At 39.4% G+C, this 14,412-nt stretch overlaps 1 protein-coding gene across 2 annotated transcripts in view; it reads left to right on the top strand.

Moving 5' to 3' along the window:
• The window catches only part of XPO1 (exportin 1), a 46,163-nt gene that overhangs the window by 16,536 nt on the left and 15,215 nt on the right, over nt 1–14,412 (top strand). For both annotated transcript variants that reach the window (XM_064146090.1, XM_064146091.1), the window contains 7 exons: nt 8,102–8,163; nt 8,242–8,286; nt 8,376–8,557; nt 9,115–9,163; nt 9,249–9,368; nt 9,465–9,593; nt 10,321–10,479. In XM_064146090.1, the coding sequence (XP_064002160.1) occupies nt 8,102–8,163; nt 8,242–8,286; nt 8,376–8,557; nt 9,115–9,163; nt 9,249–9,368; nt 9,465–9,593; nt 10,321–10,479 (746 nt within the window). The remainder of the gene's footprint in view (nt 1–8,101; nt 8,164–8,241; nt 8,287–8,375; nt 8,558–9,114; nt 9,164–9,248; nt 9,369–9,464; nt 9,594–10,320; nt 10,480–14,412) is intronic.

Raw genomic sequence — 14,412 nt, 5'->3', positions numbered from 1 at the left:
CCTGTGAGGCTAGCTTCTGGCTTTTGAGGTAGAGGTTTTGGTTTCCTGTATTTGGCACAGCAGGCTGTTTTCAGGCAGTGAAATACTACAAAGTCTGTATAATTCGTGTTAAGTGTGCGTACAGCTAGATTGCTGTAGTTGTAAGTGCAGTGTTGGACAAACCCCAATCTTCAGTCATTGCAAGGAATCTGGAAGTCTTAAAATAAATGCTGTGGTTTAGTTTTGTGTAATTTCCTTCCTTTATTGCAAGCAATATGAGTTGAATTTTAGACAGTAGCTATGATAAATAATTTTAATATGGGATTGGTACTTATCCATGTTGCTTTCTATCAAGTCATGACTGAAAGAAATTCAAGTATTAAGTACAACTACTTAAATTTATTGACATAAAATGTTACCATTATATACTTGGGTTTATACTAAAAGCTATTTTTGTATCTGAACAGTTATTCCAAATTTTTTTTTTTTACTTCTGTGAGCTTTTAAAAACGTGAAGATGTGCTTTAAATTTTTACAATCAGTGCTGTTGTCCTGAAACTATATTGATTAAAACATAATTGTAAATGTCTATGGAAACAGCTGTATAGAGTGAGACATTTTTGCAATTAGTCTTCTCACTTTTCCAGCATCCTATATATAAGTTGACAGATAAAATGTATCCCTTTTTGGAAACAGAAATGCGGTTTCACATTCATTCTGCTTTTGGAGGCAGGCTTGTAAATTTCTACGGAACTGCTTCAGCTGTTCCTTAGACCCAACTACTACATTTTGAGAGGCATGGAGAGTACTGTGAAGTTAAGTCTTCTGTGTGTTTTTAATTTGAGATACCTCATCATACTCAGATCTTGTTACATTTCTGGCTATGAGCATTTGGTTTCAGCCTTAGGAAGTTTTGGCTGTGGGAGCAGAGCAGATAAAGTATGGAGTCAGCAGTCTGAGGCAGTAACTTAGCTTTCTACTGCCCACTGGTGAAGGCAAGTGTAGTAGAGTAGGAGATCGCACAGGTAGATTTACTTGATAGTCATGAATTCAACAAATGCTAAATCCAGAAAATAATTCAGTAATCATAAGTTTTTAAATGGCAAGATCTTGATGCACAGAGCAGGTGAGAAATAGTAGTGTATGGGATAATGTTGTTGGCTGTGTGTTGGGCTGAAACTGTTCTTGAGATGCTGAGATAATACTGGATACATAGCTGAAATGAACTGTCAAACTGATATATATGGCTAACTTAAATAAATTGCAGGTGCGGTAGTACTATTTGACTGGTTCCTGTCACCTGAGATGATATAACAGTAGCTCATTTCATTACAATGCTGTGTATAGTGTCTGTAGTTGTGCAGTCGACTTTATTTTGTGCTTATTTTCTTGACTCATACATCTTTCGAAGATACCAAAGGGAAAAAAGTCATCCTTCATACTAACAAATGAGTGTCCTTAGAAGAACCTTTAAAATAATTTGCCCTTCTCAGAACTAAACTAAAACTCTGAAAGTGACTTAAATCCTCACATAAGTTAATTTGCTTTTGCTTATCTGCCTTATCCTCCTTTTCTGTAGAGAAACCAAATGTATTTAATATACCATGGCATTTGATCCATCTCAGCCTCAATGATGGAGGAGGAAGTATAGGTCTCTTATGTAGTTCCATCTGGCCTGTGGTGGTTGTAGGATTTTACTTGCTGATGATACTGGTTGATAGAAAAGAATTGCTCCGCAGCTCATTCAGATGGTTTGATTACCTGGGAAATAAGAAGACTGCTGAAATAGAGGTTTCATTAATTCTCACTCTTGTTTTTTGATCAATTCACAGAATTCTGTGAAAATTCTGTGAAGTTCTTCACTGTAAGGGTGAACAGGTTGCCCAGGGAGGTGATGGAAGTCATGTTCTTGGATGTTTTTAAGGCCAAGCTGGATGTGGCTCTGGGCAGCCTGATCGAGTGGAGGGTGTCCCTGCCCATATCAGGAGGGTTGCAACTAGATGATCCTTGACATTACTTCCAACCGTGACAATTCTGTGATTTGGTGATCTCTCTGCAGGAAGTGTAACTAATGAAATACAGGCATAGGAAGTGGAAACTTGCTACAACAAAATAATGTTTAGTGAAAAACAGTGTGTGGGTTATTGATAAGTTAATTGTACCTTTTACCAAGCAACATGTCTAATAGGATTTGTGCTGTAAATACAGCTGACAAATCTTATTTTTTGTAAGATGAAATTAAATCCATTTGAGAAAATAATTGTTTTCCCTTTGTAGTGATATTAGTGCTTCAGAGTTAAAGTTAAGAGCATACCTAAGTTGAGAAATTACTTCCCTAAAGTTTATTGGAGAAATAAAAATATACCATTAATTACAGAGCCTAAGTGAATGGTCACCTCTTGTTGGGTGATCTGTTTTTCCCCCACTAGCTGTACCTGAAGTTGTGCATCAGAATGACTTGTTAAGCCTTGAAGTTAACCAGAGTTTTGTAATTGCTTCTATCAGAAGTTTCTGGGAAATCTTGCCTTCCACTCTGGAATTCCAAATGCAAGTGAATTTTTTTTTCAGATGTGTTGCACGGACTCCATTATTAAGTTTGCTTCTAGAATAGCTTTTAGTCTTTAGGTCTTTTAACTTGTAAATAGTTTTCCTGTTCCTCAGTTATAATTGGATTTTGAAGGTTGAGCATTAAGTACTTCTGGAGAGTTCGTGAGTAACTTCTTGAATTTACTTGTGTTTAGAATTAGCACTTTGAACCAGTTGGTTGTCTAGGCAAAAGTGGAATTTATGGGGCACAAAATAGGCAGAATTCAGTTAAATCAGATGCCTGGCCTGCATGTCCAGCTTCGATGTGTTTAGTCTTTAACTGTAGCGGTGAGTTATACCTGCTTTTTATTGTGTGTGTAGTACTTAAGAGAATGCTTTGGATTGCTGTTACATGTATGCTTATGATGTAAAGTGATGTTCATTCATGGTGCTTTAATGAAAGGTGGGTGTTATATTCCAGAACATCCCGCACAATGGTTAATTAGGCTTATTTCTACAACATTGTATTATGATTATCAAGTAAAAATGCTTCAGGTTGAGGTGACACTAAATTGCTTCAAACTCTGATATTTTATAGAGTTGATTGCTTAACAATACTTATAAAGTATGCAGTTTGATTAGTGTTGTGGTCTAAAAAAGATCTTCTGTCAGTGTGAAAACCTGCCTAGAAATGAAGGCTATTTAAAAGGTTTTCCAGTTAAATGATACATTTCATTAATCCTGTGATGTGAAATGAAATTCTGTTCCAATGAAGAGAGATTGTCTGGAGTGTTCTGAATTAGAATGGATAAGCACTTACTCATTATGAAACCTGAATTACTTGTGCAGACTTTCTCATTCTGAAGTAAGGAGAAGGAAAAATAAAAAGGTGAAGTGTTTAGAGAGAAATGTAGTTTAGTTGGCTCCTAGGAAGGTCCTGGAGCTGATGTAGAGGAAACTGCTGTAGGAGAGATTTTTCTGTAGAGTGGTTAGATACTTTAATGGAAACTTCTGGCCTGCTTCATGAAGAGCTTTTTTGATTCTCTGTGTAACAAAGGGGAGAATTAACTACATGACACTGACATTGAGGAGCACAAGCTTTATGCCATTTAGAATTATTTTCATGAAGTGGTTGTTGAAAAGCAAATACATGGAATGGATTTGGTTCAGCATGAGTGGGGGAAGATGATTTGTTGGCCAATGTGGAAAAGCATTGTTTCTTGATACTAGCTAGTAAGATGGTGCTTCACACATTTTTGGGAATACTTAAATAGTTCATTACAAGTGTCTATACATACAGACATCCCTGGAGGGAACAAATGAGCTTTAGGGTTTGAAATGGTAATTTTGTTTGGAAAACAATGTTAATCTGCTGAATTACATTGTTCCGGCTTCATTTATGCCTCTTAAGCAGATGTGTTAGTAAACTAATGAAAACTCGTGTCTGCAACACCAGCCAGAATAATCTCCAGCACTCATTAAATATTTTTGCTGTATAACTGCATAAAAGGATGTGCTTGTGTATCTTAAGTGTAAGGAGTGGTTTCATTTATTACAGATCTGTGCTTCCTAACTCTGATAATGATGGGTTTAGATTACACAGGTTAGATGTGTAACCTGTGTTACCTAAAAGCACTTCTAGAGATGAAACTGTAGGATTTCTTGGACTTAAGCAGTTTAGTCTGCAGAACTTACTAGTGTTTGATAATGTTATGTTCCTCACTGTCCCAGTCTAACTGAAACCATTGATAGGGTCACCTGTGAAAATGCTTGTTCCCTCCCATTTTGGTTTTACTGTGTGTTTGCTATATAGAGCAGCAGCTCTTCACGTAAGAGCTGAAATACCTGATGTTTTAGAAAGTCCTTGAGTTCATGTCCTTGCACTATCCTCCCTGTTTTTTCCTTGTACTAAGTTTAGCATCATTAGCATTTTCTTTTAAGCTGCCTAGGCCTTCTGATGATGATGGATGTTCAGCTTTTCTGATAATGACAACATATTCTGATGTTGCAGTTAGATTGATCCTCAACTGTTGTGGATAAAGTTACTCCTCACTGGTTCCCTTTTTGATGTCTCTGAACCAGTAGTGATGATTCTCTGGCCCTGTGATGGTTTGGGAGTTACCTGCTCCCCTCCCCTCGCTCTTGTGAAATCACCCAGACTGGACTCAGCTGGATGGAAGTTAAGGAATGAAGCTTTATATTTACAGCTTATCACAATATGCAAGCAGATGTTTACAATATTTACAGCTATATACAGCAATATATAAGTTGCTGTATATATAATACAGAAACACAATGGCCCTCCCAGAAATCAGAGTCCCCAGGAGGGCCTCCCAACCACCCTTCCACCTTTTTCTCTGTCCTCTACTTATCCAAGCATATGCCTTAAGTGCAACGTGAGGTTGGAGGGTTAGGGCAGTTAGAAAGTAGGATTATTTGCACAGAAGCAGCCTAGGGAGAAAGCATGGGCTCCAACAAAGACACACAGTCTTATCTATGTTTTGTGTTCTTGTTTTTATACATCTCAGCAAGCTTATGAATGAAGTAGACATCACGACTGTTTCCTTTTTGCTGACTATAACCTGTTTTTTCCTCAAACTAGCACAGGCCTTTTAGTGAAATGGTTATAGAAGCTGAGCTGATGGAAGATAGTAATAATTTTAGAAATACTAAACAATTTTAGTAACTATTTTTCTACAGGTTCAGCCTCTGAGTAAGTTCTTGGGCAGGTAGTGGGTCTGCCAGTTCTGTGTCAGTGGCACTTCTGGAATCAGAAAAAGGATCATCTCCCTTGTATCTCAGATTGTTCTGAGATCAGTGTAGTTTTAACATCAGCTAGTCCGTCAAGAATGCTGTGTGTTCTGAGTATTGTGGTGGTTGTGATTTCTTCCCCCTTACCCCCCTTCTGTTTTATTGAAAGATTTCTTCTCCAGGAATGTCTGTCTCTTCCTGTTTGGCTGAGTGAGGAGTCTGAACTTGGCGGTTGTATTGTTGCCATCTTAAAGGCTGGTTCAGCTGCTGCTGTGATGGAAGGAAGTGTTCTAGGCAGTGGATGCATGGCTCATGTATGTCCCTTGCCGCCTTCTTTAACATTATGCTTCTCTTGAAGTTCTCAAAGCTTCGGTGTTAGCAAATCCAGTTAAGTGTATTACCCTTGGACATTTTTTATGTTCTGCATGAAAATAGTATCTAGCCTATGTGTTGATTTTTGTCAGAATATAAAGTTGAAATGTCTTCATCCTACTGATCATTATCTGTCTTAACAGAAGGAACACAACGCTGCAGGTTAAACAAAAATTAAATTACCATGTAGGAAAAAAAAGCAATGGAGAATTGGATAGCTGCAGCTTTTAAAGGGATGAAAGCCTTCACTTTATGCACTGAATTGAAGACCTTAAGAGCCTGCAGCATATGTGAAAGCTAGCAAACTTCTCAGATGGCCTTTTTTTACTGTGATCACCATTATTATTCAACAGGGAAGCTTTGGAGCAGAACAGCTGTTTCATGTGCTGATCTCAAGGCCAGATCTATGGTAGCATAGGATATAGATTGTAACTGAACAGCATAATCCTACTGATGAAGTAAGATGGGAGATGCGTAGCTTTGGAGTTGGAAGCCTGAGGACAACTCACTTTTAAATTACTTTCTGAAATGCAAAGAGTTGCAGCTGTAGGCTTCCTCTAGTAGTTTGGCTAACAGTTACAGTAGTTCAGCTTCTGGCGCAGCAAACTTATTTCCATAATATTTTGGGGCTTTTGTTGGTGAATTATTGTGATGCATCAGCAAAGTGTGTGTTTGTTAGCTTCAAAATACTAGGGCAGGGGGGCTGTGATGTCAGACCAATGCCAGTGCTTGGTAATAACTTACCTAGTGAATGACACTGATACTTTATTAATGGCCATTCTTCTGGAGTGCTGTGGATTGATCCCAGTTGGTAATAAGTTTTATTTGTAATTGGAACTACTTGTAGAACAGCTCCTGTCTTGTTCATATCTAACGGATTGAAGTCAAACTATTTTTTTCTGCTTTTCATGAGAGTGCAATTACTAAGCTTTCTTTTAATCTGTTGCTCAGGCCTGAAATGGGGGCTCAGGTTGGGGAGAGGAGGGTTAGGTTGTGAAAATGCTTTAGAATAGTGACTAGGAGTTAAAAAATGTCTTCAACTGCTTGAGTCAGTTGACTGTCATGTTGAAGAAACGGGTGTCACTGGATCTTGGGTTCATACATTTGAACAGTGAAAGATAGACCTATTCTTTCTTCCTGTGACAGGAACTGTTTGCTCAGTTTGAAGTGATTAATTGCTGGTGTGTTCAGATTGATCATAGTCAAAGCTGTGTTGAAATAGAGCTCATGGTAATAATCAACATAGTTCATGATTTCAGATCTTCTGTACATACCTTGCGTTGGGGTCAGATATTCATGTACAGAATGATTTAAGATACATATATTGTGAAGAAGAGACACTTGGAAAGCAATTCTTTCTGTGTCTTCAGAAATTAATTGGTTAATGGTTAGGAGATTAACCTTTAGCTACCACATTGCTACCATGTTGTTTCTTTTGTGAGGGAGCTGAAAACTGAAGTAATAAGCATTTGTAGAAATAACAAAATGAGCAGTTTAAATATAGTTTGTGCCTCTAGTTGCTCAATTTGTTAATCTAAGCAAAAGCAATAAATTTTAATTTATTTACAATTTTGTAGTCCATAACATCCATGTGTGCTATGAAGCCACAGTAGTCCAAATCCAAGTGCATTATACTAGACTGATGAATGAAGTTGAAAGTTTTGTTCTTTTAAGGTAATGTAGGGAAATGTTTGCTAATCTGCCACAAGGATTTACTTTGCAATGCTGTGCATAGGAATTGCTTTGTTTAAAATGGATCACTGACGTATACTGGAGCATCTCTGAACTTTTGCACATGGTGAAGGTGATGTATCAAAGCTTTCTGTGCTTGGCATCAAAACTGGAGTCACACTTAGAAAGCTCTATTTATTCTTGGAGTGCACTTTGTTAATAAAGTATTAGTCAAAATACACCGAGGGATTTCTTGTTTGTATTTTGGCTTGCCATTGTAATCATTTGGCTAAGGCAGTAAGACTATCCCAACGTTGGAGTTAGGAGCATGATCTGAAAATGCAGAATGGATAAAAATACTTCACAGCAGCGTTTGTAAGTACCTATCACTATAAATGTCAAGGTCTGGACAGGGCCAAATGCCATGTTTTTATCTTCAGCTTAATACTGTGTTGTGCAGTGCTGTCAATGCACCATTACTCAAAACTGCATGCAGCCTTTAGGAAGCTGATGGATTGATTTGGTGCATATTACTACAAGTACTCTAATCCTTAGTCTGTTTTCCTTTTGTTTTATTGAAGTAGCTCAAGCATAAAGCCATTTTATACTGTGAAATGTACTCTTGCAGAAGTGATAGGAAGATGGATTTTTCCAAAATAGAACAGAAGTTGAGAGATCATCAGAGACATATGCATATATGTTCCTTTTTAAAAAGAGTGTGAGGAATATGAACTCAAAAATAGTAATTTCTACATTTGTGTTAGTTTCATAGTTGAAAATAAACTTCCTAACTTTTCTGCAGGTATTAAAAAATACGTTGTTGGCCTAATTATCAAGACCTCGTCTGATCCAACATGTGTAGAAGTAAGTGAATTCTCTTCAGGGGAAGAAGAGGGAAGGGACTATTATGCATAACCTGACCTCTTCTCTTCTCTTCTCCAGAAAGAGAAAGTATATATTGGGAAACTGAATATGATTCTTGTTCAGGTAAACTAGAATTCGTAGAGTTTTAAATCTTGTTGTAAAGTCTTTGGTTTTGTAGTCACTTTCTAACGTATGGATACTTCACTTCACAGATACTGAAACAGGAATGGCCAAAGCACTGGCCAACTTTCATAAGCGATATTGTGGGAGCAAGCAGGACTAGTGAAAGTCTTTGTCAGAACAATATGGTGATCCTTAAACTATTGAGTGAAGAAGTGTTTGATTTTTCCAGTGGGCAGATAACTCAAGTGAAAGCTAAGCACTTGAAAGACAGGCAAGTATACACATAGATACGAAAAAGTCTTAATTATTAAGGTAAAGTTTGTACTTTCTGCTGAATAGTTGCATTTGCTTTGGAGCGTTGAGTATGTACAGCTAAGCTGATTTTTGAGACTAAGCACATGACTGATTTTTCTTTCAAGCAGCGCTGTTAGATGATGCGAAACTTGGTTTATACATGAGGTGTATCTACCTTATTGCAAGCAGCATCTGTTGACTGGTGGTTCCAGCCCTTTTAAGAGAGCATTCTGTATTGCTTGTATTCTCAAGCCAGAATTCGCAGGCACCAACTTAAGGCTACTTTGATGCAGACATGTGGTGCTGAGGGACTTGGTAGTTAATGGTTGTACTCGATGTTATTAAAGGTCTTTTCTAACTGAGAATATGCATTATTACAATGGAAACTGGTACATGTCAGGTGGCATGTAAGTGCCTCCATGGATGTAGGTCTTTAGAACATGTCCTGTGAGTGCATATACGTTTTGGTTGAAGTAGATTGTTTTTGGTGTGTGGAAATGTTTAACTTTTTCTTGTAATTTTCTTCTTTTACAGCATGTGTAATGAGTTCTCTCAGATATTTCAGCTGTGCCAGTTTGTGATGGTAAGTCTTGTTTATTTAATGATGTGTTTAAAAATTCCACCCCATCACACTTAACAATGTCATAAACACTAATGATTGTTTACAGGAAAACTCCCAAAATGCTCCCTTAGTTCATGCAACTTTGGAAACTTTGCTACGATTTCTGAACTGGATTCCTTTGGGATACATATTTGAGACCAAGTTAATCAGCACACTAATATACAAGGTACTCATGCAAAAATTGACAGCTTTTAAATTACATTACAAAAAAGCTTATCTTGCAGTGGTTTTATAATGCTCTTTATTTTTTTTCTCTCACTAGTTCTTAAATGTTCCCATGTTTCGAAATGTCTCTTTGAAGTGCCTCACAGAGATTGCAGGTGTCAGTGTAAGTCAGTATGAGGAACAGTTTGTAACACTTTTTACACTGACCATGATGCAGTTAAAACAGGTAATGTTTCCTCTAAATCTCTTTGGACTGTTCAATTTTGCGAAATGAGCTTCTGTAGAGACTAGCTCAGCTTACAAGTTTATATTCATTATAAAAGCTGATGGCTTTATCAGAAGATGCTCAGTATATTTTTTTCTTGCTGTAGATCGCAGCTGCATTTCTGCTGCCTAGGTTTGTTTTGATTAACTTAAAAGGTACTTGGAGCACCCAGGCTGTCTGATGGGAAAAGCTGAGATGCAGCTAAGTGTACTGCATGACTTGTAAGATCTGAACTGATTTAAACCTTTCCCAGCTGCTGTAAAATTGTTGAAATTGACAAAATGTTTGTCATATAAAACCCATGTTTTGAATTTATGTAATGAAGTCTGAGCAGTTCAGATTCAAGTGCATGACTTCGTAGCTTTCCTCATTATATTGGTGTCTTTCTACTGGCCTAATCTTCCCCCATCTTGTAGTGGAGCTATAGGATTTTGATTTAGTTAAATTCTAAGGCAGATTGTTTGCACAGTTATTTTGTGAATCTGAAATATATTTGTGCAGTATCTACAGATGATCTTAATTTGTAAGTGCCTGTGCTTCTGGCATTTCCTCAAAACAGAGCTCTGTAAAGAGGGGATACCACAAACTGAAAAAGGACTTTTTTTGCTGAAAGAGCAAAATGCTTGCTAATATACAGTAGTTCTAAATAAAAAAGGGAAAATCTTTATTTTGTCTATTTTTTAATCAGATGCTTCCTTTAAATACCAATATCCGACTTGCATACTCAAATGGAAAAGATGATGAGCAGAACTTCATTCAGAATCTCAGTTTGTTTCTCTGTACATTTCTCAAGGAACATGGTCAACTAATAGAAAAAAGATTAAATCTGAGGGAAACATTAATGGAGGTAGGTTGCTCACTTTAGTACATAAAGTGTATTTTTATGCTTAAGGGATATGACACTAAAATCTGTAGCTCTTTATTTTATGTAAGAGGAAAAGAATAACAACTGTGTTCCCATTCCATTATTAGTAAATAGCATGGATACTAAAAACTTTTTCATTAAAATTTTTGCTTCCTAGTGTGCTTCAGTGCATCTGTACTAACACTGTACAAAGATGAAGTCTCTCTCCTTGTTTCTTTTTCAGTGTTTTCCATGGGTCCCTGCATAATGTTTTCAGTTTAGTTCTCTTACAGAGGTGTTGCTCTGGCCTTAACAAATACTCTGCTTCTAAATAGTTCAGTGATTCCATCATCTTCTAGGTTCTTGCCTAATTTGTTGTTTCTTGAAGTTTAACTGAAAGGCTTTAAATATAATCCTCAAGGGTGTTTCTGTTTAATCAAGATGATGTATGCCAGGAAAGCTTAATGGCAAACATGTACCAAATGATTATGCATGTTTTACTGTAGTATTATGGGTCTTAGAGGAGGGCTTGCAGTTCTCAATATTGAGCTATCTTACAGGAGTTACTGAGAATCAGAATTGCAGTTGTCCTTCCCCTTTGCTTGTTCCCTTCTCTTGGAGAGTGCTGTATTCTTTTCGTATTTGCAGTGAAGTGCAATTCCATTATCAAATGTACTGGGAGCTGTGGAGATGACTGGAAATTCAGTGAAGAGTGAAGGGTTGGAAAGGTGTAAATTCTAGATGACTATGAGACAGTCAAGTTTTTATCTCATAGTGGGTCTAGATCACCAAATCAGGATGTTTTCAGTTATGTATTTTTAACTGTGAGTAAAGGTTTTGCTGAGGGTGAACTGTTCTATGGCAATGTTTTTACTAGCTCACTCCCGCTACTGATCTGCAAGGGGGTGAAACTGGCCCTATAGCCCATTGGAAGCCCTGCTTCCCTGGCCCGAATCAAGCCCTGTGCAGGTATGAAGGTCATAGAATCAGCCAGGTTGGCAGAGACCTCCAAGGTCATCCAGTCCAACCTCTCACCCAGCCCCGTCCAGTCAACTAGATCATGGCACTAAGTGCCCCACCCAGGCTTTTCTTGAACACCTCCAAATGCAGCCCATTCCAATAGCAATTCACTCTCTGTGAAGAACTGCCTCCTGACGTCCAGCCTATACCTCTTCTGGCACAACTTGAGACTGTGTCCCCTTGTTCTGTTACTGGTTGCCTGGAAGAAGAGACCAACCCCCACCTGGCTACAACCTCACAGTTGAGGTCTGCCCTGAGCCTCCTTCTCTAGGCTGCACACATGCAGCTCCCTCAGCCTCTTCTCACAGGGCTGGGTTCTAGGCCCCTCACCAGTTTCGTTGCCCTTCTCTGGACATGTTCCAGTATCTCACCATCTCTCTTGAATTGAGGAGCCCAGAACTGGACACAGTACTCAAGGTGTGGCCTGACAAGTGTTGAGTACAGGGGAAGAATAACTTGCCTTGTCCTACTGGCCACACTGCTCTCCTGGCCACCTGAGCACACTGCTGGCTCATACTCAGTTTACTATCTACCAGTACACCCAGGTCCCTCTCTGCCTGGCCGCTCTCCAGCCACCCTGACCACAGCCTGTAGTGCTGCTTGGGGTTGTTGTGGCCAAAGTGTAGAACCCTGCACTAAGCCTTGTTAAATCTTATCCTCTGTGACGAACTGTGCTGAGACAGAAATAGTAAAACAATACTGCAGTTTAAACGTGGAGTGTAGATTCTGATGGGAGGGGAAAGTGCATCTTGCAGGTGGATCAGCTGTAATCTAAGGCTTCCGTTTTCTAGCAACTTGCCTCAATACATGTTTTCTGGAGGTAGACCTATATGGAAAATGTATACTACTGAGTTGGTTGCAAATACCAATTTGTAGTTAATTTAAAAGATGGACTAAGGAGTATAACATTTTTAGTTTAAAAAGAATGTCAGCAGTTCCTAAATAATTTCTGAACTTGCAAGCTGTAAGCTTTCAAAATAATTACCTATGTTGAAGTTTTCTTAGGAAGACCTGTATAAAAGAGCTGAAGCTGTTGCATGTCCTGCAGGATGGTAAGCTGGAGTGCAGGTTTTAGGTCAATAGACCTCCTCGCTTGTCCATTATAACTTACACTGTGTTCCTCAGAATTGAGTTTTGTAGACATCAATATGTTAAAGTGTTTCACAAAGTTTTAGGGTGGCCTAAAACTGTTTCAGATTTCACTTCTGTAAATTGCAATGTGATAGAATGTAGTTACCCAGTTACTTTAAATGTTCTATGGCATTCTAACCTGCTCTTGAAATGTATCTTGCAGCGTATCAATGATAACTTCCTGATGCAGGTAGTGGAGGAAGCAACAAGGAGAGGTGCACTGCTGGACCTTGTATTAACTAATAAAGAGGGACTGGTTGAGGACATTAAGCTTGGGAACAGCCTTGAGGACAGTGACCATGACATGCTGGAGTTTAGTATTCTACAGGGTAGAATCAGACCAATAAGTAGAATTGCAACCCTGGACTTCTGCAGAGATAACTTTGTGCTCTTCAGAGACATGCTTGCAGAAATCCCGTGGGCTAAGGCTCTGGAGGGTAAAGGAGCCTAGGAAAGTTGATTAATTTTAAAGACCACTTCCTCCAAGCTCAAGCTAAGTGTGTTCCCTTGAATAAAATGTCAGGTAGACATGCTAGGAGACCTGCATGGTTGAATAAGGAGCTCCTGAAGGAAATCTCAGGGAAGAAAGAAACTTAGAATTCATGGGAGAAGGGATTGGTCACTTGGGAGAACTATAGAGAAGTAGTCAGGGCGACAAAGAAGGCCAAAGCCCTCTTGGAACTGAAGGTGGCAAAGGAAATAGAATAAGAAGGGCTTCTTCAAGTACATCACTAGAAAAAGAAAGAATGGGGAAGGTGTGGGGGCAGTGCTGAACAAGGAGGCAGCCTTGATAACTGAGGATGCAGAGAAGGTAGAGTTGCTGGATGCCTTCTTTGCTTCAGTCTTTACACCTAAGGCTGAACTCCCCTATGTACTCCAGACCCTGGATGAAGGAGAGGAAGCCTGGAGGAGGGAACACTCCCCACTGGTCAGTGCAGACTGGGTTAGGGATCAGTTACACAAATTAAACATTCACAAGTCCATGGACCCTGATGAGATGCACCAAAGGGTGCTGAGAAAACTGGCTGATGTTATTGCTCTGCCACTCTCCATCATCTTTGCCAAATCGTGGCAGACAGGAGAGGTGCCTGAGGACTGGAGGAGAGCCAGTGTCACTCCAGTCTTCAAAAAGTGCAAGAAGGAGGTTCCAGGAAACTATAGACCAGGCAGCCTCACCTCCATCCCTGGAAAAATGATGGAGTGGCTCCTGCTGGAGGGCATCTCAAGGCATTTGGAAGAGAAGAAGGTTATCAGGAGTAGTTGGCATGGATTTACCAAGGAGAAGTCAGGGTTAACTAACCTGGCAGCATTTTATGATGCCATAACTGAATGGGTAGATTCAGGGAAACCAGTGGATGTAGTCTACCTTGACCTTAGTAAGGCCTTTGACACCGTCTCCCATGACATTTTAGTGATCAAGCTGAGGAAGTGTGGGGTGGAAGAGCAGACAGTGAGGTGGGTTAGGAACTGGTTGCAAGATAGAGTTCAGAGGGTGGTGATCAATGGTGCCAGGTCCAGCTGGAGAGCTGTGACTAGTGGTGTTCCCCAGGGATCAGTGCTGGGGCCAATCCTGTTCAGCGTCTTCATCAATGACATTGATGAGGGCACAGAGTGTCTGCTCAGCAAGTTTGCTGATGACACCAAGCTGTGGCTGTGCAGCCATCCAGAGAGACCTGGACAGACTGGAGAGCTGGGCACAGGGGAACCAGATGAAGTTCAACAAGGACGAGTGCAGAGTCCTGCATCTGGGGAGGAATAATAAATGGCATCAGTACAGGCTGGGAG

Source organism: Pogoniulus pusillus, chromosome 7 (assembly GCF_015220805.1).
Source record: "Pogoniulus pusillus isolate bPogPus1 chromosome 7, bPogPus1.pri, whole genome shotgun sequence".
NCBI classification, from domain to species: Eukaryota; Metazoa; Chordata; class Aves; order Piciformes; family Lybiidae; genus Pogoniulus; species Pogoniulus pusillus.
Note: the sequence above shows the minus strand (reverse complement) of the source record. Positions and strands in the feature narration are given on the sequence as shown.